This window comes from Leptonotus elevatus, chromosome 1 (genome assembly GCF_054856555.1).
Source record: "Leptonotus elevatus isolate MCC_2025b chromosome 1, RoL_Lele_1.0, whole genome shotgun sequence".
Classification (NCBI taxonomy): domain Eukaryota; kingdom Metazoa; phylum Chordata; class Actinopteri; order Syngnathiformes; family Syngnathidae; genus Leptonotus; species Leptonotus elevatus.
In genome coordinates, this window is record NC_141239.1 from 37751778 (window position 1) to 37775932 (window position 24155).

Below are 24155 nucleotides of genomic sequence, written 5' to 3' on the forward strand. Positions count from 1 at the left end.
TAGCCATCCGCTGTCACGCTAAAGGATAATCTATGGTTGAAATAAAAACAATAATAATTGTGATTAATTAATCAGTTAACACTTTAACTTTGACCGCACTTTTTTTTGTTGTCAATTTTTGTCTCCATGAACAGCCGGGGTCCACTGTATCTATCTTTAAGTGAGCACAGTAGTGAATAAATTTCAATATGCAGAATGTTATGGCTGCTGAAACGCTGCAACATGTCTGAAGCAGTGATACCTCTACTGCAGTAAGACTCTCTCCACATCCAGTTGCTCTCAGTGTCAGCTTCTGATTGGCTGCGTCAGCAGACAGACTTCCCAAAGTTTCGGGTTGGTTGCTGCCATGTCTTTTTTGTACATCCAACATCAAATTGTGACCTGTCCCCAAACATGCCATCACAGAAACGTTCTCTCTCAGACCTGTACCTGCACAGATAGACAGACACACACACACACACACACACACACACACACACACACACACACACACACACACACACGTACGTTATTGTGTGTATCGTAGTAACTGGACACTTCATTAGGGATGAAGGACAATCACTGTGTCAGTTAAACTAAGCATCATTATTTGGTGAGTGCTGTGCGGCTGATTCTATATATACCATTTTTATAACCGGCAGTTGTCTGGAGACATTTTCCCTCCATTGTGCCGTTCAACCACATTTCTTCTCTATGGTCCAGTCTAGCACGTACAAGAAGACCAGACCCCTGGAGCCATGACAAAGCACTGCCTCCTACCTCCACACTCCAGTTCCCCATCCTGGACTGATAAAACATACATGTTTTTTATGCTAACTTGCCTTTTTTTTTCTTTTCTTTTTTGCCCACCCTTGTCTGTACCTCGGTAAAGAGAGTCAGGTTGGAGCGCTGAGCAGTAGATGAGTTGGTCAGTGTGAACGTGAGGCTGCACAGGTTGGGGCGTCCCGTTACCGACATACGAGACTGCGTGTAAAACAGTTCCTCTCCGGAGTTCAGCCTGTGGGATCCTGACCACGTAAGAGTCTGAAAGACAGACACACATGGATGGAAACTGTTGCACATTGTCTGTATGTTGTAGATTAGAGCTTAATTTGTTCCATGACCTAGCTCACAACTCATTTTATTCATCTCTAATCAGTTCTCTCCAGTGAAGTGGCTCGAGATGCCAATAATCCATTCTAGCACCCCCCCCCCCACCCCACCCTAAAAAAACATTTTTCTTTGTTACGTGTTTAAATAAAGAAAATAGCACTCATTGTAAAATGTAAATAGAAAACAGAATCAAAGACAATGTGAAGAAATGAACTGGTTTTCAAAGTGTAATGGGTTCTTTGCACAAATCGACTACTTCCTGAACTCAGTACCACTGCTTCATTTCCAGGTGTGTCTGATCTCAGTAACCACGACGACAATGGCCAGACACACCTGGATTAATCAGTTTGTCCAATCATGAAAGACAGGAAACGAAGGAGTGGTATTGAGTTCAGGAAGTAGTGGATTTGTGCAAAGAGCCCATTAAGACAAAAGTCAGACATACACTGTAGTACATTTGACCTGTCTGAACTAATGTCTGCTCCATGCTCCTTATAAGTGTTTTCATTTTGTATTTTGTGTGTTTGGCTTCTTGTTCCGTTCAATGAACAGCTGAAAGTACGTCAGTGACTGTGGCTCTCCTTTTTATTTTCACTTCACTCAAGTGGTAGCATATCTGAAGCACATTCATAAGTCCAATTTTGTCTCGCAACACAAAAAAAAACAACAACAAAAAAAACAGTACCACTGTAATGTAACTCTTCAGTATTACAAAATAGTGGCAGCTGGTGGAGTTCTGATTTTTTTGACAATTCGGCCAGCTCAGGGTGCTAAACGGCGCCCCACCTTGGAGGAGATACGGTGCAAGTCAAACGTTTTACGCGAGTCAATAAATAAAGATTTGTGTGACACCGACTGGAAATATGCCACACAACCAGACAATAGAGATGAACAAAACCACTTTACTCATTAACTACAGATATATGCTAATTATACTGCCCATCTTTAAAAAAAAAAAAAAAGACGAATAAACAAGAAAAAAATATGCAATTTTTGAAATATGTGTATCTTAATATATCATTTCCATGATTTAATTTCACGATACGATACAGTTCATAGGATGATAACATTAAGGTGTACCAATAAGTGTGTTAAAAAATTTTTTAATAATATATTGAGAGAATTACATCTAATTAAACAACGACATTACTCATCATTTTGGTTCCTAACAGTAGATTCTTATTATTTTTATCTGCTTGATTGACAGTGATTGACATGATTGTTCCAACGTGAAACTCAACCACAGAGAGACACATCTCATTTACTGTATAAACATCAGTTTAATGACCTGACAAGGAGTCGTGTACTTACAGGTTGTGGGGGGCAGAGGTCCAGCAAAACCGTGTACTCTACGCGATCTTTGAGGTTGGTTTGGATCTTAGTTAAGACCGAATGTGAGGGGCATGGTGCAGGAGACACTTTGTCCAGGCCGATATTCACGTGGAGGCTGTGCATTTCTCGTGCACCTTTCTAAAAAAAACACACAACATAATTAGATATGCAAGAAGAAGAAATGACATCTTCATTCAGTCAAGTACAAGTTTTGAAAGTTGTGAATACCTGATACTTCATGCCTTGTTTTACACTCCTGTTGTCCCATCTTAGCTCAGCATTTTGTGAGAATAGGTTTCCTTCTTGGCTGACTGAGACACAACCTTTGATAGGAGACACTACCATCTACTCACATACACAAACACACTGTACAAGGCTCAGAATAAAATGGATGATTGAGATTGACACAATTTTCGCTTCCCTACCGTTTGGGTTGAAAACTGAGCACATGCCTGCCCCCTGCTGGAGTTGAGCTGCCATCGTCTGTTTAGGATGATGGAGACATTGACGGGCAATCCACTGACCCAGGACAGCTGGGTCTAAGGTGAGCAAATAAGGATACACCAATTTATGTGCACAAACTTAGGACAATGTCATACAAGTACCAACAACTCAGAATTGCAAAAACAAAATGCATAATTTTTCATCTATGGTAGTGATGTATATATAGTAACAGGCAGTCAGTAAATAATTTCAGACCGATTATTAAAATTGAATAGCAATGGAGGTGAATCACAAGTCAACAGTACTTTTGCCTTCTTAATGTTTTTATCACAATTGAAGATGGTGGTTTCATATAGTATTTTTTTTTAATGTATGACATAAACATGAACATGTACCACCACCTGCTGGAAGCTGCGCTGCTCTTTCTCAGAGCTGTGTGAGAGCGTGTGAAGGTAAAGCTGGCTAAGTAATGAGGAGAATGGCTGATTCAGCTCCAACTTGGTCTCATTCCTCTCATTGGATCGACTCCACAAGCTTAGAGCTCTGACCTTTAAAAATACAAAATGGAAAAGTAACTAAAAATCATTCCTCAATCAAATTGATGACAGTCATTAGTTTTGTTGTGTTTGTGTACGCCAACCTGCTCCAATCGACCGTGTCTCATCCAGCCGAGGGAAACACTGTCCAGACGGCCTTGGATGGAGCGCTCTAGTGCTACCTCCAAATTGGTCAGACGGGGCCGGCACTTGATCTGAACTGTGGTCAATCACAGGACTGTATCAGCAAAAACAGTACACTTAAAAGGTAGAAGAACAATACTTTTTTAAAATGTGATAAAAGGCAAACAAAAAAGAGACCATAGAAAATTGGATGAAATACTCTAAGTTCCCTACCAGGATGCCGTAGCACAGAAGCAAGCGAAAAATTTTCCAATTTCACATAATTGATCTAAAAACTACGGACTATTTACTACTATTTACAGTGGTGCCTTGAGAAACATGATTCCTGACCAATCTTGTAACTCAAATCACTCATATCTCAAATCATATTTTCCCCATTGGAAACACAATTTATCTGTGCAACTGGATCTTATACCCATTATATGAAAAAAAAAGCTTCTTAGAGGTTGCATGGAATTTTTGCATAATAATGAATTACCTTTTAGGGTCTGATTTCCGCTCTCCAGTGACGGAGGTGCCATGTAAAGCCCCGACATACTGAACCCCTGCTTTCCCCACAAGGCTCCATGTTGCACTAGGTAACTCCAGTTCCTGGCTTCATACACAGTTTTCACGGCAACAGTTCTTGGAAGCAGCTTCAACTATAGAATACAGACAGCGTTATATTAATGAATGAACTTGAATTTGTCAAAGACTGATGCACTCTTGTAAATGTGATATCATATTGGAAGTACAGTATCGCCTTCTTTAGCAGCCTCACTTCATAAGCAAAAAAAACGTTACCACTGAGAACCACCAGGTGAAGCCACACCCCCGGCACATCTGGTAAAACGCCTGTGTACAACATCTCAACAATACCTGAGGGTACGAGTGTTTGAGCTCCAGAGATTGTCTGTATCCACTGTCAATCACCGCCAACTCCCCAAGACTCCACAGCCGCCTCTTGCCGGAAAAAACTTCCACCAACCCTCTCACACTGGACTGGGATTGGTTCAACTTGACAGAAGGAAGGAAAAAAAAGCCGGATCATTTGTTTAGAGATGTCAAGTGTGCTTTGGTTGGTCATTACTCAGCTTATCTAGCGTACAACCGACCTGCGAGTGGAAATTGAGTTGTGATGGCAAGTAGATCTGCATTTTGGGAATACTCTGGACCACCTTCACCAGCAGATCCTTGCTGGACAAAACAACATTTTGCCATCTACTGCAGGGATGACCAAAAACTGCACTTCGTGGCCTTTACAGTATATCTACAGTAGCTTGTGCTAGTACACTAATTGTCTTCACGGCAGATACAGTATGTGGACAACTACATGTTACTAGTGAGGCAAAATGATGATTTGAGTGACAAAGTTATTCTTGTTAACATCTAACACTTCAATGATAGTACTAGTAGCGAGCAGATGTCAAGTAGTGAACAGTTTTGCCTGACTCGTAACCTGCAGTTGTGCTACTAGTATGCTAGTAGCTCGTCAGTTGTCCTACTACTGTGTCATGCAGTAGTGGAAGGTAGTAATGAAATAAAACATGACTAGTAGGACACAGTGTACTCGTTCGCCTTAGTCATTCTACTAGTGCGCTGAATTGTCTTACCAGTGAAGACAAAAAGCGTACTAGTATATGAATATAAACTGGATACCAGGGATATCGGAAAAAAATATTGCGTGCCATTTTTTTTTCTTCATGCAAACAAAATACATATGTGCCTTGGCTTGTCTTAAAACGCTGATCTATTGCATGTGAGAGAAGATGGCTGATTAACCTAAGGTGGAAGCCAATTCTCAGAATTGTATTATTTCCATAGCTACCTGTTAGGCAGATGGTGCCCCTGGATGATGATTGCAAGTGAGGACGGGAGTTCAGGGTTCATTGCCATGGAGCACTTCAGCTGCGACCCAGAAAGTTTCCCCCATGCTTCAACCTAAACGAACAAACACAGAAATGGGTGACAATCTACAAACAGTTCTGTCGTTGATGATTTTTGTCCTGTTTGTAATGTTTACTTGCAAGGCAGGGCTGCCGTCTCCATTTCTAGTGCGCGTGAGAGTAACTCTGCCCTCTTTGGACACTCCCGGTAGCCCCCAGCCTGAAACATCTGCAACCAAGTAAACCCTCCAATCCTGATTATGAGCATGCACTGAAATGCTCCTTACGGGACCTGTGGAGAGGATATCATGTCATATCATAAAATGGGGGATAACAAGTGTGACATAATCGAGAGAGACACGAGTGACCCAACCTATGAGTTTTCTGACGATTTTTTTTTGCATTGACTTGCATGCTAAATTTTGAGATACACGCACAGTAGGGTGACAGTGAACTCAACTCACAACAAGCCACAGCTTGGCATTTAGTGAACAATTCTTCAAAAAACTGTTTATCGCTATTCCGGGTTGAGGTTTACAGTCAAACAAAACACAAAACAAAGATATCACTGTGTATTTAAAACAACCACATAGTTTCAGCTTTGGCTAATAAGTCAATTTAGCGTAATGCTAACAAACAATCCGAAACACCATAGAGGGGCTAAGGAATGGCATCAGTGTCAATAAAACAATAGTCATATTCTTTATCCTCTATGAAGAACAACTATTTATTACTGCAGCTGACTGGGGAGTTGTGACCATCTTCTTGTTCTCTATATCTGAATGTTTGTATTGTACTGCCCCCAGGTTGCAAATTTGTGCTCACCAGAAGAAGCAACACAATTGCCATTGAATTAAAGCAAAAAGTGGGGAAAACTGTTTAATTTTATTTTTAAAAAACACATTATAAAATATATTTGTTGTATTTTGGGGTGGCGCCGTGGCGGGCACGGGAACGTATTAACGGCATTTCTATTAATTTCAATGTGGAAAGATGATTTGAGATGAGTGTTTTGAATTACGAACATGGTCACGGAACTAATGAATGGTACCACATTTCTGTTTGGACTTCTTTTGAGTTCCTTTCTTTGGGTGGTCTTTAATATTCTGTACCAAAACAACCATATTTTAAGAACATCTGATTTGAAATATATTGATGATAACAGTAACATACTAAACACATATGACCAAACCCTTGTGAATAAAAAGCAGTTAAATCAAATGTGACATAAAAGTATCTCCCGAGTAATAATAATAATAATACATTTCGATTTCAGCTGTTAAAACAATCTGACCTTTAAAGTGCAGAGTCACTGCAGTGTTGAGACTGAAGCGTTTCCATGTTTGATTTGAAGGCGAGGGAACGTAAGAGAGAAGCACAGCCAGACGTCCATCGACTGAGCTCACATTCACACCCGAGTCCAGCAGCTTGTGCCCATCTAGAGTAACTTGAGTCCTGGATTGAAGCTGGGACGGCATTCCTTGAATGGAACATAAGCCCTTCAAGATAAATACATGGAAACAAGAATGAAATGATGCATACCGTTTGTTTGGCACTATAAAAAAAAACAACAACAGATGTTTAATGTCAACTTTATGAGCACTGAGCAGTTTATTTGAATACAAAATAAAGGCTATATTATATTTTATTTGAAAAACACTAGTAAAAGTATTCCTTGAGGCATGTTCTAACTCTCGCTGTCAAGAAATGGCAGACAACATATATATCACGGCCAGTTGAAGTTTCCTATAAAACATAAGAGAACTTAAACAAACGCTTAATTGTACATCCATCCATTCATCTTCTATATTGTGTATCTACACTAAATAATACAAATTTGTCTAAAATAGAAATAAGCACAAATGATGAACTGTAATATTGTGTGGGTTGACTGCATCTAATGGCTTATGAGTATGTTCTTCGCAACAACACAAAAATGTTCACTTACATGGCTGGTTTAAAGGGATACTTGACTCATTGAGCCCTTTTCAGCAGTAAAAAGTTAATATTTTGTCCAGAATTAATTTGATAACTTCCTTATTTTTCATGGAGCCTACAGTTAATATCTTTAAAAACTTATTTTTTCTCAATTTGCCGTCAACTGAAGATGACCTCACCTGTGCTGAGGAAGTATGTAACGACCAATCATGGCCGAGTTTGGTGACCAAACCCAGAAAACAGGTGAGCTATGATTGAGTCGTTACCTACTTCCTCAGCACAGGTGAGGTCATCTTCGGTCGATAGCAAGGGGCAAGGTATTCATTGTACATGAAAAATAATGAAGTTATCAAATTCATTCTAGATAGAATTTTTTTTTTTTTTTACTGCTGAAAATAGTTCAATGAGTCAAGTATCATGCCACTGTTATACTCCATATAGTGTAGTACTGTTACTGTACCTCGATATTGTGTGGTATTCCTCTTTGCTGTAGCCACGGGAAACTGTGCCACGTGATTGCTCTTATCTCTTTGGTCATTGGAACACATTTAATATTCAGCCTCAGTCCTGCTTGCTGATGTCCAAATCGGGACTTTATGGCGAAGGCCTTCTCTTCAGAGGACCCAATCTCCACCTGCACAATCAACACCCAAGTTAACATGTAAAATATTGACTCTTTAATTATCAGAGTTAGCGACTGGCCCAATCTACCTGGATACTACTGTTTCCAGGAACTCCCATTGTATTCAGGTAGCTCAGTGTATGTCTGAAATGACTCTCCACAATAACCGTGTGAAATGCTTTCTCGATGATCGTCTCTTGATTTAACTGTAATCCAAACAGGGCAATTTTGAGCTTAAAAACATACAGACCAAACATCCCACAACCTTCTTACCTTTTGGTTGTGTGCTCTGCAGTGTATCCTGTAATAAGACGACTGATTGCCACGATTCCCAGAACTCAGTGACATTTCGGCATTAGTTGTAAGACCAAGCTTCTTTAACAGGGGCACTGAGTGGTTGAAATGAAGCAAAGCCTCATATTGTGCCTGAAAAGAAACATATGACATTATACTAAGGATCTCTAAGGATAGGGTTGCTACTTGTGTGTGCTTATTGGATGAATACTGAAGAACATTCACACATTTACAATACAATTCCCAAATTAAGAGATATTTTACAAATATACCTTTGTCATCCACAATTCTTGAATGATTCAAACCATTCCAACTTCAGCTCGTTTAATAAACATAGACAGTTATTATAACATTCCCCATCTTGCCACATTTTCGCAATAAAATTATCACATTATGCAATATTTAACATATTTACCTCCCCCTTCCACATTTCTTGACTGATTCAAACAATTCCAGGCAATTTCAAGTCTCACAGTTCACATTTCAACAATTCAATTCATTTCCACGGCATTTCAGTTCAGTGTCAGCTCTTCGACTTTCACATGCAATGACTACAGAAATTGCATTCACGAGTTATGATTTTCAAACCTTGGTTTTCTTCAGAGCGACTAATGAATGTAACTCAGCATTGTCAATCGCCATGGAGACGTCAGATTCCACATGAGTTTGGGTGACAGTCAATGACCCGGAGACCTGCATCATGTCTGGAGTACCCCACTCCTATAAAGCACAATTAGGAAGTCGGCATGTGACAAATAAAACCAAACAGCAAGCAACTGTGTAAATATAAATTGATTGCCTTATTATTATTATTATTATATTGTGCACACACTACCTGAATTACACTGCAGTTATTGTGATACACAAGTGACCCCTGCAGGCCAGAATGCGACATCACAAATCCTCTGGCTCTCACAGCACATTCATCAAATAGAAGGAGGGCTTCTGTGGCATATTGTTGTTTCCCGAGTTTGCCTGTTACCGTCACTTTGCTGTGTTCAGGGAAAATTCCCAGAAGAGGAAGCTTGTGCCTAAGCTCACCCTGCACACTTAACTCTGGCCATGCCTGTGCAACCAGCTGCAGGAAATTGCTTTTACCGTCCAAATTTGCGTCCACCACGGCTGCCCATTTACCCTCACTCTCCCGCCAGGCTGATCCATTCAACTGAACCTGTAAAGAAATAAAAGCCACTGAAAATGTTTTGACTAGGAGAGGTGGAATCCACGACACCCCACACATGACATTGAGGACAGAAATGTTTCATTGTGGCCACAATATAGACAATTTGTGGACACAAAATACTAAATTGTTGCCACAAAATGCTCAAAAATAACGAGAAGTTGACCTTAAGGACATTGCAGGTACTTGCAAAGGTGTGCTCCAATTGCTAACCCACATTTCCAAGTTGTTTATGAGAATGACATTAAATCTACAAATAAGTATTTCCCCCTCCGTGAGTCATCACCTTATCGTGGTGGAGGGGTTTGCATGTCCCAATGATCCTAGGAGCTATGTTGTCTAGGGCTTTATGCCCCTGGCAGGGTCACCCATGGCAAACAGGTCCTAGGTGAGGGAGCAGACAAAGCATGGCTCAAACAGACCGCTTATGATGAGTAAGAAAAATGGATCTTGGTTTCCCTTGCCCGGACGCGGGTCACCAGTGACCCCCCTCTGGAGCCAGGTCTGGAGGCGGGGCTTGAAAGCGAGCATCTGGTGGCCGGGCCTTCACCCATGGCCTGAAAAGGCAACGTGGGTCCACCTTCCTATGGGCTCACCACCTGTAGGAGGGACCAAAGGGGTCGGGTGCGTAGCGAGCTGGGTGGCAGCCAAACTTTGGCGGTCCGAAGCTAGTAAAGAAGCTAGCTCTTGGGACATAGAATATTACCTCTCTGATGGGGAAGGAGCTCGAGCTAGTGTGTGAGGCAGAGAAATTCTGACTAGATATAGTCGTACTCTCCTCCACACACAGCTTCGGCTCTGGTACCAATCTTCTCGAGAGGGAATGGGCTCTCTTCCACTCTGGAGTTGCCCACGGTGAGAGGTGCAGAACAGGTGTGGGCATACTTATTCGGCCCCGGCTTGGTGCCTGTACGTTGGGGTTCACCCCGGTAGACGAGAGGAAAGCCTCCCTCAGCCTTCGGGTGGGGGGGCGGCTCCTGTTGTGCATATGCACCAAACAGCAGTTCAGAGTACCCACCCTTTTTGGAGTCCATGGAGGGTGTGCTGGAGAGCGCTCCCCCTGGGGTCTCCCTCGTTCTGCTGAGGGACTTCAACGCTCAAGTGGGCAATGACAGTGAGACCTGGAGGGGCGTGATTGGGAGAAACGGGATCACACTCCTCAGCCTCCCTGGTAAAGTATATTCACGGGTGCGGGAGAGGAGGGTTCAACGGGAAGTCGAATCTCGGATTCAGGAGGAGCAGTGTGGTTTTCGTCCCGGCCGTGGAACAGCTCTACATCCTCTGCAGGGTCCTCGAGGATGCATGGGAGTTCGCCCCAACCAGTCGACATGTGTTATGTGGATTTGGAGAAGGCGTTCGACCATGTCCCTCGGGCAGACCTGTGGGCCCAAGCCCCCTGATACGGGCTGTTCGGTCCCTGTACGACCGGTGCCAGAGTTTAGTCCTCATTGCTGGCAGTAAGCCGGATTCATTTCCAGTGAGGGTTGGACTCCACCAAGGCTGCCCTTTGTCACCGATTCTGTTCATAACTTTTATGGACAGAATTTCTAGGTGCAGTCAAGGCGTTGAGGGGGTCCGATTTGGTAGCGTCAGCATTGCATCTCTGCTTTTTGCAGATGATGTGGTGCTGTTAGCTTCATCAAGCTGTCATCTCCAACTCTCGGTGTGGCCGAGTGTGCAGCGGTTGGATCAGCACCTCCAAATCCGAGACCATGGTCCTTAGTCGTTAAAAGGTGGCGTGCCCTCTCCGGGTCGGAGATGAGATCCTGAACCAAGTGGAGGAGTTCAAGTATCTTGGGGTCTTGTTCACTAGTGAGGGAAGGATGGAGCGGGAGATCGACACGCGGATCGGTGCAGTGTCTGCAGTGATGCGTACTCTGTATCGGTCCGTTGTGGTGAAGAAGGAGCTGAGCCGAAAGGCGAAGCTCTCGATTTACCGGTCGATCTACGGTTCTACCCTCACCTATAGTCACAAGCTGTGGTCGTGACTGACGGAACAAGATCCTGGATACAAGTGGCCGAAATGAGTTTCCTCCGCAGGGTGTCCAGGCTCTCCCTTAGAGATAGTGTGAGAAGCTCGTTCATCCGAGAGGGACTCAGTGTCGAGCCGCTACTCCTCCGCGTTGAGAGGAGCCAGCTGAGGTGGCTCGGGCATCTGGTCCAGATGCCTTCTGGACGCCTCCCTGTAGAGGTGTTCCGGGCATTTCCTACCGGCGGGAGGCCCTGGGGACGACCTAGGACACGCTGGAGCGACTATGTCTCTCGGCTGGCCTGGGAACGCCTTGGGATCGCGCCGGTGTTGCTGGTTGAAGTGGCTGGGGAGAGGTAAGTCTGGGCTTCCCTCTTGGAGCTGCTGCCCCCGTGACCTGACCTCGGATAAGCGGTAGAAGATGGATGGATGCATGGATGGATGGATGGATGGATGAATAAGTATTTCATGCACATATTATACATATTTCATGGCTGCAATTTTGTGTTTCATGGCCACAATTTAATCATTTTTGTCATGTCTCAGGTTCCATTGGAATCATCTAAAAGTAAGTAAATGTTTATGCTACTTCTCCCTAACACCATACCTGCAAGGTTGGGCAATCCGAATGCAGAGCCCAGAATGGCCGCAACCTGTCTCGGTCCTCAACAAATCTTATCTGACAGCCTCCAGCTTTTACAAAGAGAGCCCCAGTCTGCTCAGTGTCTCCTGGAGAAGTGGCCTCAATGATGATCATCCGAGGAACACCTCGGCTCCTCAATCCTGAAAAAGTGTGTGTAAGGGTTGCAGAGAGATGTGGGGAGCTGCAGGACTCCCGTAGCTCAAAAGTGAGCTCCTGGTTGTCTGCCCTCAGAGAGGAGCTGATCATACGCCTGCATTGGACCCCTGACAAAGACCCCTGAAGAACCAGGTTCACAGGAATGATTGTTCCCTGTGGAAGAGGAAACATGATGAGAAACATTTTTTTGTGGCTTGCTAATTTGCTTTGCATACCTGTCATACTTGTTCATGTAGACCAGGGGTTCTGAAAGGGATCACTTACAAGATTTTTCCACAGAACCCCTCATAATCCAAATGCTAATTAAAACTACTGTATGTACCCGTACCCCTTATTTCCATATGAATTTAAATGTTGATGTTTTCTGGGGGGGGTTGTAACATTTTTAAAGTTGTTTTTCCTTACTAGAACAAATAAATAAAAATTGGAGATAAAAAGTCACATTATTACAAAAAATAAAGTATTTTTCCCCAAAAATAAAGCACCAATATTATGACATTAGAGTCAAAGTTTTAGAAAGTGAATTACAAAAATAATTGTTTTTATTCTGAAAAAATACATAATACAGTAAGTATCTTATAATTTGTAATTTATATACAGCAAAAAAAAAAGTAAAACATAATTTACAGTAAAATGCTGTAATAGATTTTTACAGTAATTAACAGATTTTATAATAATTAGCTGGCAACTTTTTTGCCAGTTATTTACTGTAAATTCTATAGTCAATTATTTACAACTTTCAAGTACGCCTGAACAGGTGAATAAGAATTCAAAAATGTTGTCTTTACAAAGATATTGATTCTCCATTTTGATTGTCATTGTCATTTTTTTCTAAATTGCCATTGTCAACAATATGTTTGTTGCTATGATTGCAGTTTAATGTTGTAGAAATGGGCTGTGTCATAAAAATGATTTGTCACTGTTCTATTTGCGTGAGCCAAATGAAAAGCCTAAAAATGCTGTACACTATTTCTTACCTGTAAGACAGGGCAGTAGTTGGCCATATTTACACTGTAAGAAAATCCATTGTTCTCTGCTTCTGAAGATTTGGACTTATCCAAAAGGCCGCTGAAGTGACAGTTTCCAATCTCCAGACCAAACTTTACAATAGGTAGGTGTGCAGCTGAGACACTGATGACCATTGTTCCATTAGAAGGAAACCCCAGCGCTTGTATTGCCTCTATAGAGTGCTGGACTGATGCATTCAAACTAAGACTAGGCTGAAAGGTAAGCGACAATGTAATGCTGCCTTTCTGTTTATCCTGCGCCAGGAGATCAATGCTGAAATTTGTAGAGGAACCAGAACGACTCATGGAGATGTCCATTGATGTCTGTGAGGGTAGGTGTGTCTACAACAAAAACAAGAGTAGTAAAATTAGGAACAGGACATGACTATATCATTAGCACAATAAAACCAAAATCATGTTAACATGCATTGAGAAAACGGCCATAAAAGTCCCTGCAAAGTGAAAATAAATGTCTTTCTAAAAATGCTTAAAGAGTCTGGAATATATCCCACGTGGCGTAATTTTTTTGTAACCCTCAATCTTCCGCCTTTTTCTCTGATGTGCGCACACTCACAGCCGACAATGAGGGCCTCTAATGCTCATGCCAGGGGCCAAAGTGCATCACTGCACTTTAGCCACGCCCAAAAATAGGGCAATTTGAATTGGTGAAAAACAGTTTAACGCTATACTATATAAATAACTGTCAGATAACGCAACTATAAGTTGTGCTGTATCTTCTCATGATAAGGGGGGGAATCGGAGGTCAACTGAAGCCACCAACACTACTCAATCAAAAACAAAACATTTGCATTGAGTATTTACACTCATTTCCAAAAGCAATTGAACAGTAAGAATGTGTCTTCTTTTTTCTTTTTCTTTTTTAACTGTGGACTAATAATCATTTGGATTTGACATCAAAAGATGAATAAAGAAGTTACAGTGTTCCCTCACTATAACGCGGTTCACTTTTCGTGGTCTCGCTGTTTCGCGGATTTTTTTAGTGCAATTTTGTATGCTTTTTTTTTTTAACAGCAATGTACGTATTTTATCAAATTTATGAAGGTTTGAACATTGAGAATGTTTAAACAAGAGAAAAATGTGAGAAATGATAAAAGTGTAAAACTGTGTGGTGAGGCGTTTTAGAGACTTAAAACATTAATAATAAATGTCAAACATAAAGCTAACTACTTTGCAGATTTCATTTATTGCGGGTATTTTTTGGAACCTAACCCCAGCAGAAAACGAGGGAACACTGTACTCCCATCAATCTCCTATTTTGTAGGTAAAACCACATAGGGTTTAAGTCTGGAAAATGAATCAACCTTCCACTTTGTGCCATATTTTGGCTCATTATCTTGATGAACTCTCCAAATCATTTTGGTTGCATCAAAAAATGTTTCAGGAGACTTCTTAGTTGATTTAGCTGTTTCTGCCATCATACGTTACATCACTGAAGCTCCTCCGAGAAGAAGCCATGCAAGCCCAAGCTATGATATTACCTCAACTGAGTTTCACAGATGAGATAGGAATCATAAGCACATCTTTTATCTCACAAAGTTTAAGCTTTTCCATAACTTTGCTAGAGGTGCATCTTTACTTCATTAGCCCATAATAATACTAAGATGTTTCACGTACGTCTTTTTTACATCAAACTGAAATGTTCCAGTAATTTTAGAAAGAGTATACCATATCACTTCTACTCAAACAGAAAGTAGTGAGCCATCTTCAAGATGAAAATGTCTCTCCTGCTTTCTTTTAGATGGGAAACAAGATTTCTGACACGTATCTTGTTTCCTGTCTAACCTTCAGAAAGACACATTGCCGATGAACAAACACATTCCAGTGGCGCCTCCTGTCCTCTTCTCTCCCTTGTTGATTCAGCAGAAGCACGGAACACTCATCACTTTCCAACTGAAACTTGGCTTGGCCAGCTGTGGACAGCGCACCCACAGTGAGTGCCTTTGGTACTCTGCGAGTCACATTTTGGTGAAGCGTCATTCTGAGCGAAGGGGACGGCTCAGAGGCCACGGCAATGTCTGACTGAGCAGAGCGGGTTTGGACAGAGAGTTGAGCGCTACCAGTGAGCAAGGTATTGTGGAGCTGACCAGAACATTGAATGTCCAATATGTTTGGTAAGATGGAGAAGAGGGCGGCCCATTGATGCTGGAAGGTCCAGCTCAGTTCAGCTTTGCGTTCCTTTAGTAGTGCAGAGAAGATGCAATGGATGGAGTCTTGTTGGTTTTGGAAGTGAAGAGCAGCTTTCAGTCCATCTTTCACTGCTTGTCCATGTGCTGTTAAAGTTGTCTTCTGCAGCACATCCTCACTGAGTCTTCTAATCTGCTCCAACACTAACCTTCCCTTGCCTTTGCATCGCAAAGACACCAGAAGGCTGGAGCTGACTGAATCCCACGATGTGTTGACATCTGCCCAGATGTGACACCAGCTCTCCAACCTCATGCGACCAGTCATCTCAGCCGTGCGTATAACGTTTTGACCCCCATACGCAAGTTGTCCATGCCAGCCATAAAGACCGCCGTTCTCCACTCTCAGTCCCAAATTCAAGTCAGTTATCCACAAGCCAACCACCAACCCAATTCCCAAAGCCCACCTCTGAGGCCCAGGCCGGAGGAGCAGCCTGAGGCCAGATTTTGTTGGCACCCCATAATAACTCAGCAGCATGACAGAAGAATGCGTGAGGTTAGCCTTGAACTCTCTCTGACCGTTAGGACTCAAGCAGCCTTTAGCGTCTGCCCTGAGGCCCAGGTATGCAAGTGACAAAGCATAGCAGAGCCTGTTACGGGGTCTATGAGAGCGAGATGCTCGTACCTCCACTGCGCGACCTGCCGCGTCTCCATAGCACTGCGCAGAAAGATAGTCTGCAGCCGTGACCCTTGTGCAGTTCATCTGTGAAAACAAACCCCCCTGTTGTTAAGACTTCGTTGCTCAAAGCACAAACTAGAAAAGAAAATAGCATTGTAGGATAGCACATTGCAGATGCGAATCATGAGAACGACAAAACACGTGTCAAACACAAGGCGCCGGCGAGACCATTTTGTGTGGCCACAGTGAAAACTTGCAGACAATTTTCCTAAACATTTATTCAAAACAACCTATAAAGATGAGTGCCAAATGCAAGACGATTATTTAAAATGATGGGGGATCATACTGGGGGACACCATTTTTGTTGAGTTTAGTCTGACAGCTGTTTTAAACTAATTTTTAGGTGCGGAATCCAAAGCTGATCTCGTTTTTTCTCTATCATGTCAGCTACAGATTCCCGTTTTTTGTCTTGTTTTTTTTAATATGAAAAAGACATTACTTGACAGATTTCAACCAACTTGTCACTGAGAATCACTTCTGAGGCTAAACTTGTTGATATGGAAATTCACTGGCCCTACTAGCACTGGCGGTTCTAGAATGTTTGACTATCTAGGCGCTGGGAGGAGGTTCAGTCGGGAAGGCAGATGGTATAAAAATGCACATGTATGCACGCGTGCACACACACACACACATTTCTTTCTTTCTTTTTTCCTGAGAGAGCTCAGTATTGTTCATTCGGTAATCTTACTAATTCGACATGTCATCATCATTGCTCTCTCTTTTTTGTTTTTGTTTTGTATGTGCGCGAGTATGTGCGTGAGTATGTGCATGTGCGGGTGTGTTTGTGCGTGTGAGTGTGTACTCATGAATTCACCTAAAACCTATTAAAAAATCCCATACCGTTCACCTAAACCAAATACTTCAGAATCCAACTAGAGTTGTGAGGTTGTCAGGAGACCCGAGGAAGGATCAAAGAAAAGAAAGGAAAGTGAAATCCAGCACCGACCAGACATCACCTACTACCCACCGGGTTACCAACCAGAATCTTTCACCAACCCCAGAAACATCTAAATTCCAATAAATTAGGGAAACCTCAAGGAAACCTCAAACCCAAAGGAAAGACTGAGGAAAGGAAGGAAGGACAGATGAAGCAGAGTGAGATCCACAGACATCAGCTTCCACCGATTCAACGACCAGAAGAAGATTGTGTTTGAATTTCGATAGATGCTGGTGTGGTGGATCTGGCATGCATGAAAACCTCCACCCAAGAGGGGAGCTGTCGACCCCGGCCAGGACAGAGCAAGCACAACCCCCCAGGGCTCCCCAGGTCATGGCAGCGCCAAAGCACAACCCCCGGGCCCCACAGGGGCCAACGGCCGGAGAGCAAACCCAGGAGCCAGGAGCACCCCCCACCCCAACACGGCCCGCGCCCCAAGCCCAACGCAGCAGAACGGGGCACACACACATTTCTAATGAAGGTTTAATTTTCTGCATTGCATCATGTGAATAACATAGCTTAATGTTGAGCACTAACCCATTCTGTTTAATCTATTCAATACTAATTCTCATCTAGGGCTGCCACAAACAATGACTTTGCTGGTCGACGAGTCACCGATTTGTTCCCCTACTCTAACCAAAGTGAATCAAACTATGAACTTGAAACCAAGGTACAATACAAACCGAACCATTATTGTTGCTGCACCGTAACACAGTTAGACACTTTTTGTTTTGCTTTTTAAACCATAATGATGTGTGGACCACAATGAAAACAAGGAAATCTTCTTTACTGTCCATTCTCTTGGGTGTTTTTTTTAGTGGTTTGTTTGTTTCAGGGTTCAAAATAAGTCATGCTTAAAAAAGGCAAAAGCGTGTACAACCAATAAAACTGACCTGTAACGTGTCGGGTATGATCCCCTGCAGCAGCTTTATTTGTTGCCAGAGAGATGCGATGACTACAGCTGTATTGTTTTGTGTTGCAACAATTAAAAGGATGTCAATCATTTTATTCTCTTCTGCGTGAAATACCAGTGCTGCGTCCAACACAGTGGTATCCATCTGTTAGAAGAGGAAAAAACACAATGAAAATGGCACCATCAAATGAAAATCAATAATCATGCCTGAAATTCATAATAAACACGAAAGAAGGTCGTTTTGACCACCTGGCAATGCGCTGTGGCTCGCATGGAACTTGGCATGCCTCTTCTCTGGAGTGCTTTGACTCTGTGCTGCAATTCTGAGAGGATTTCCCATCGTGGGACAAGCTGGTTTGACCTGCCACCATTCAACTCTGCTTTTAAATGCTCAGGTCCAGCTTGCATTTCTGCAACGGCTGACAATCTACTTTCATCCTGGTCCCAACTCACCTGGACACTACTATTCGCAGGTAGACCTATTAGAGTCACACAGCAAGAACGGCTTAGTTGGTGGATTACATGTCAAAAAAATTATTCAGAAATACAGTGGTGCCTTGATATACAAGCGACCCTACTTACAAATTTGAGCCATCATTTGGCCCATTGTTTGCTTTGACTTCTGAGCAACGATTTGATATACAAGTGCTGTATAATGGGAGTGAACTCAACTCAACTCAATTCACAACAAGCAGCAGTTTGGCAGAAAGTAAACAAGTCATTAAAAACAGGGGCTCACACTGTTTATTGCCCCTCACAGTTGAAGTGTTCAGTCAACAATCACACTGTTAAAACAACCACAAAGTTTGACTTGGTAGAGTTTGTTTAACTTAATGCTAACAACCCATGGAAAACGCCATAGGCAGGCTAATGAATAGCATCGGTGTCACAACGTTAAATAACATTTTATGCAACAGATATAGACAGATAATATCACTATACTCATAGGCATATATTATTTATCCTCTGCAAAGACCGACTTATTTTAGACTACTACAGTTTACTGATGAATTGTGACTATTTCCATGTACATCCATGTATCGAGACGAGACGACGGACGGCGGCTGAGGCCGACATCCAACAATTACTGCAGTCTTCGTCGCTCATCACCGGAGTACATTGGAGAAAGGTGGACATCGTTAACGATGGGAGACGGAGTCTGTTTTGAATTATGAGTGTGATCACAAAACAAATCAAGCTCATATCACAAGGCACCACTGAATGAGTAAATATGGGTAATCAAGTGATAGTTACCGATTACCTGTGGCATTGAGTAGTTGGGATGAGTGAGATAACTGAATGTGGACCTCCCCAGCCCCTTTTTCCTCCAAGTGCCTACTCACATTCACACAGAAATTCTCAGCCCCCAACAGAACACACATCCAGCTACGGGTAGGATGCAATTTATTTTCCAACATGTCAAGAGCATCTTCCTTTTCCTCCTGATGCTTCAGCTGCATGCTGTATGAAGTCTCCTCCACTCTAACTCGTATTTGTCCTAGAATGATTTAAAAATATATATATATATAATAAAATCAAGAATAAAAAAATTTAAATAAATCAAGAGTAATTTCACCTTCAGTAATGTTGTCAGACAGTCCCAATATGCCATCTAATCCCAGGGTACCGGGCAGAATTGCAAAGCTAGTCATTGAATGCATCAGCTTCCCTGACACTGCAACCTGAAGACCCCTGTTGTTCCTTCGAGACCCTTTCACCTGAGCCAACAGAGTGTTGCGTCCCTCTGTATACGAACCATGTAGAGACACACTAGAAGGCCAGACGTGAAGAAGAAGAAAGCTATCCAGGTATCGATACTTTCTGATAAAGTGTGGGAAACGTGAGAACTGGATGGCAATGCATACCTGTGTCGGGACATGTTGGCAGCCATTTTTACATGCAAGTCAGTGAGTCCATGCAGCAAACTCTGCGATAAGTTGAACGTCAGTAGCACAAATTTGTCTTCCTGCAGGAGTGAGTGAGCGATCTGGGCATCGAGTATCAGCTTGTTCTTCTCATCAGCGTTCACACGAATGGAGCTACTTCCTCCGCCAGTTGGTGTGAACTTGATAGAAGTGGCTTTTGCCTAAATGTGAAAATAGCAGCATCAGGTGGTTATGCACTAACTGGCCATAACGTATGTGGAAAATGTGTTATGGTCCATTCTTTTGGCCATCATTTCAAAAGATATATATGCAGCACTGCTCATCACCAAAATAACACCATCGCTACGAGTATAGTGAAGCATGGTTGGTTGTTAGCATCTTGCTTTCAGGCTGGTTTTCTTCAGATGGAACCCGGAACTTGGTCAAGGTGGAGGGAATTATGAACAGTTCGGGAACTACAAATACTGAAGTGTGAAATTATAGTTGGTGTTAGCAGTAAAACTTTCAGGCTTCTGCCATACAGACAGAAAAAAAACCTGGAAAAGACTACTAGAACATCTGAACTATATTTGGGGTTAATCAGAGGCACTTTAAAGGGGAAATCAACCTTAAATGTTTCTTGACAATAATATGTTATATGTGACCTCACTAGTCTAAACATAACAGTTATAAGAGTTATGCAGCAAAATCCAGCCATTTTTATCCATCTCAGGGGGGCAGCCATTTTGCCACTTGCTGTTAACTGAAGATGACATCACAGTTGCTCAGCGCTCAGGTAACAACCAACCACAGTTGACCAGTTTTACGCAAAATGTCCGCCTCCTAAAAACTGCTGGATTTTGCTGCCCATATTCGACTAACGCAATATTAAGCAGAAAAACGTATTTAGACTAGTGGGGCTGCATAAAACAAACTATTGTCAAGAATTTTGGGGGGTTTTAACTTCCCCATTAATTGGCCACAGTCGTGTATGTGACTCCCATTTAAAAGGAACATGATTGATTAATTCTGAGCACAACCATATCCCAGTTATTAGAGGGTATGCACACTTTTGCAACCACATTATCTCAGTTATCAAGTCCATTTCAATCAATCACAAAAAGGTGGCATTTGAACAGGGGTGTGTGAACTTTTATAACTACACATTTCATATTTTATGTTCAGTCAAAAAATACACATTAAAATAGCATAAAATCAACCCACCTCTAAAGATTTGGGGATTTTAGATTTGAAAGGATGCCTAAGAGATGAATAAAGAAGAAATCTGTCTGAAGTTCCATTGAGTTGCATTGAAAGCTAAAAAGAAAATGGAGTTTCAGAAAAGCAAGCATTTCCAGTTTTACTTTAATGAAGACCTTAACTATTTACTCACTTGACACTCCTGTCGCTCAATTTTCAGTCTCCCTCGAACTAGATAATCAAATTCTGTGTTGTTTTTGGGGCTCCAACATACATCTCCCTCCACCAAAGCAAAGGAGGGGATTTGCAGCTGGAACAGCAAAAATGTTGACCTTGTCATAAGGTTCATCACGTGTAAAGGCTACATAAAAAAACATGAACAAAATATCTAATATGCTGCAAACTGTCACGTTGTGTCAGAAGTTAGTTGACCTGGAGCTGATGGGTAATGTTGGCTCGAACTTTTATCACTTGCTGACTTGTGTGCAATGATTTGAAAATAATTTGCCCAAAGAAACCCAGCTTCTCTTGGCTGCCGACCCGCAGCCTTCCTTGAATGTGTTTCTGGGTCTAGAAGAAAAACAAAAATGTCGATACATGGTTGAGTCTGTTTGCATACACTTACAAAAGAAATTGAATTGTGTTGTTTTTACCATTGCCTTTAATGTAGTATTATTTTACGATTACATGTCACCTAATTTAAACTGTGAAATAAAATTTCAAACAATTTAATAATTAGAATTAAAATATTTAATATTATTATTATTAGTGTGCCCAAAAAAATCGATTCTCATAAGAATTGTGATTCTCATTTAGTACGACTCAGAATCGATTTTAAATGTCCCAAAATCGATTTTATTGAAATTATTTGACAATGTCTTCTCTTTGTTTGTGTGTGCCTTTATTGGGAGCGCTGTTCATGTTGTACCCGATTTGGCCATTTAGAGGCAGTGTGGTTCCACGCGGTCTGATACACTGTTAAGTTGTAGCCACATTAGAGAGTAGAAGGAAAAAGTCACAATCAAGTGGAGCCGTTCTTTTGAGTGATAAAAGTGCCGCGAGTAGCGCAATAATTAGAATTAGCGAGTCAGACTGGAGTAGATTAGAATTCCTAGAACATCTATTAATTGAAGCAAAAATTATTGTCAATCAAAACATTTTAAATCAAAAATCATTCTTAATCGACGTAATAATAATAGTGATAATGTGTACACTTACTAACACGGATGTCAAAAAAAAAAAAAAAAGTTTTAGACAATTTGAATTGTAACACAACTAGGATTAAAAATCTAAAGTATACATAGGTGGAAAAGGGGATTAGCCATTTATTATTTGTAGTAATGTTAATAGGGTATTGCTTTACATTTGAATTCATGTAAGCGGTTCACTTTTAAAAGTTTGTAGTTATAAATATTTTTAATAAAATCATATTAAATTTTGTGGCTCCACCATGTGTTGAGCCTATTATTGCCTTATGGGTGAGCCAGCTGTGCTTATATACAGTATTATAGATTAGGCAACAACTGGAATTCAGAATGATATAAAAATTCTAAGAAAAATGAAGGACACTTATGCATGGAGACTGTCATTGGTCTTACTTGGTTGCTCGACATGGTGACGCAGATTTCACAGTCTGATGGGAATGTTTCTGTGTTGAAAGGATGGATCAATGCGGAGCAAACCTAAATATTAGCAGATTGATTAAATAAAACACTTCATGAATGCCGCAATTAACACCTCACTGTTCTTTTGTAAAGTCATGATTTGTTTCTACTTACAAAAGGGCTTGGCAGTTTGTAGCCGATGGTCAGAGTGTGATTGATCTCTTTATTGGCATAAAAACCTGCTCTTGATTCCAGGATGTAAAGGCCTTTCAGGAGGTCCACGGTGAAAGTCTCCTGAAGGAGAAGCTTCTGAGGAAATGTCTTGAAAGGCTGTCTGTGCGACATTGATTTATTTACATCAAAGTCACGACTGCAAATGTTTTCAGGGGTAAATGTCAGTAGTGAACAGACCTAAGATGGAGCAATGCCGTTTTTTGATACATCTTCTTATCCTTCTTCAGTTCTTCCACCGTCCCTTCAAACTCAAACTCAGTGGGACGACTTTTGGCCTCCAGCAAGCTCACCCTCAAAATCGCTTGCCTCTTTTTCAAAAGCTTGAACGGGACAATCAATGTTTGTGAAAACTGAGGTAAGCACATGCATTTCGCAATTTGTTGCAAGCACCTTGTCAATGGTGTTCAGGGCAGCTGTGAAAGTGATGTTTTGTTTGCCGTAACTGGAAGACATCTGCAGAGTCAGGCTGGATTTCAGGGTCTCCAGAGAGATGTCGCCTCTCAGGGGAGCAGTCCAAAGTGAGCTTAGAGAACAGGAGGCTTTTATATTCTTCTTTCCCATGAAACCCAGTCCTCCGACCTGCCGAGTGATGGACACCACACAGTACGTCAAGTAGTTTGTGCATTTAGCATCCTGTGCAGGTTTGAGGAGCAGGATTCGACGAAATGTGTCCAGCTTTTATATTTGTAGATACGGTGCAACTACCCCAAATTATGGCTCAGGTACCCCCAGCTTGAGAACCACTCAGAATCACTAAACCTAACATACGATTAATAAGGTAGCATTTGACATTACTTGCAAGAATGCGACAGATGGAGTGTGGAGCTTGACACGGGCCTCTTTCTCGCGGCCTCTATCCCTGTAGGAGGCCTCCAGGATGAGATTCCGGATGGTCACCCATTTGTTGGCTGTAAATTCAGAGTTGAGCTGCAGCGTGTGGTGATGGTGCTGACTCAGCTTGTGGGTAGTGTAAATGTACAGCCATGGAGTGTCCATATTAAATGTTCCTGTGGAAGTCAATTTTTGTATCCGTCACTTCGTATTGACACAAACAACATTCAAAGCGTTCGAGATGATACAATCGCAGTCAAGTTCACCTTCCCATTTCTTGTGCGGGGTTTCATTTGGAGGACTTTTCCAGTGTAAACCAGCCACGAGTGGCGTCAAGTTGTTGTAGTTGATTTTAAGATGAGTACTGCTCTCACACCCAAGCTGCCGAAGGTAAGAGTGCAACAGCTGGGTGCGGTAGTTTAAATCTTTTTCAGGAACCTGGAAATTGAACTGAAAAGGTTTGGGGAAT

General features: G+C 41.9%; 1 protein-coding gene across 7 annotated transcripts in view; it reads right to left on the bottom strand.

The window, feature by feature from the left end:
- Positions 1–24155, bottom strand: part of apoltp (apolipoprotein lipid transfer particle homolog) — a 46731-nt gene that overhangs the window by 9791 nt on the left and 12785 nt on the right. For 2 of the 7 annotated variants that reach the window (XM_086097408.1, XM_086097434.1), the window contains 36 exons: positions 23953–24136; positions 23651–23862; positions 23246–23434; positions 23033–23175; positions 22796–22955; positions 22616–22699; positions 21450–21587; positions 21211–21327; positions 21042–21134; positions 19818–20038; positions 19529–19722; positions 19214–19450; positions 18202–18431; positions 17933–18097; positions 16049–16126; positions 13193–13564; positions 12024–12368; positions 9103–9438; positions 8856–8987; positions 8247–8399; positions 8063–8179; positions 7812–7985; positions 6708–6912; positions 5551–5705; positions 5356–5468; positions 4643–4724; positions 4407–4544; positions 4027–4189; positions 3509–3624; positions 3264–3416; positions 2850–2963; positions 2653–2769; positions 2404–2562; positions 862–1023; positions 624–786; positions 242–429 (listed from right to left, as the gene is read on the bottom strand). In XM_086097408.1, coding sequence (XP_085953534.1) covers positions 242–429; positions 624–786; positions 862–1023; positions 2404–2562; positions 2653–2769; positions 2850–2963; positions 3264–3416; positions 3509–3624; positions 4027–4189; positions 4407–4544; positions 4643–4724; positions 5356–5468; positions 5551–5705; positions 6708–6912; positions 7812–7985; positions 8063–8179; positions 8247–8399; positions 8856–8987; positions 9103–9438; positions 12024–12368; positions 13193–13564; positions 16049–16126; positions 17933–18097; positions 18202–18431; positions 19214–19450; positions 19529–19722; positions 19818–20038; positions 21042–21134; positions 21211–21327; positions 21450–21587; positions 22616–22699; positions 22796–22955; positions 23033–23175; positions 23246–23434; positions 23651–23862; positions 23953–24136 — 6102 coding nt within the window. Of the gene's footprint in view, positions 1–241; positions 430–623; positions 787–861; positions 1024–2403; positions 2563–2652; positions 2770–2849; positions 2964–3263; positions 3417–3508; positions 3625–4026; positions 4190–4406; positions 4545–4642; positions 4725–5355; positions 5469–5550; positions 5706–6707; positions 6913–7811; positions 7986–8062; positions 8180–8246; positions 8400–8855; positions 8988–9102; positions 9439–12023; positions 12369–13192; positions 13565–15025; positions 16127–17932; positions 18098–18201; positions 18432–19213; positions 19451–19528; positions 19723–19817; positions 20039–21041; positions 21135–21210; positions 21328–21449; positions 21588–22615; positions 22700–22795; positions 22956–23032; positions 23176–23245; positions 23435–23650; positions 23863–23952; positions 24137–24155 lie in introns of all 7 variants that reach the window. The other 5 variants (XM_086097424.1, XM_086097399.1, XM_086097389.1 and 2 more) reach the window with 5 other exon arrangements.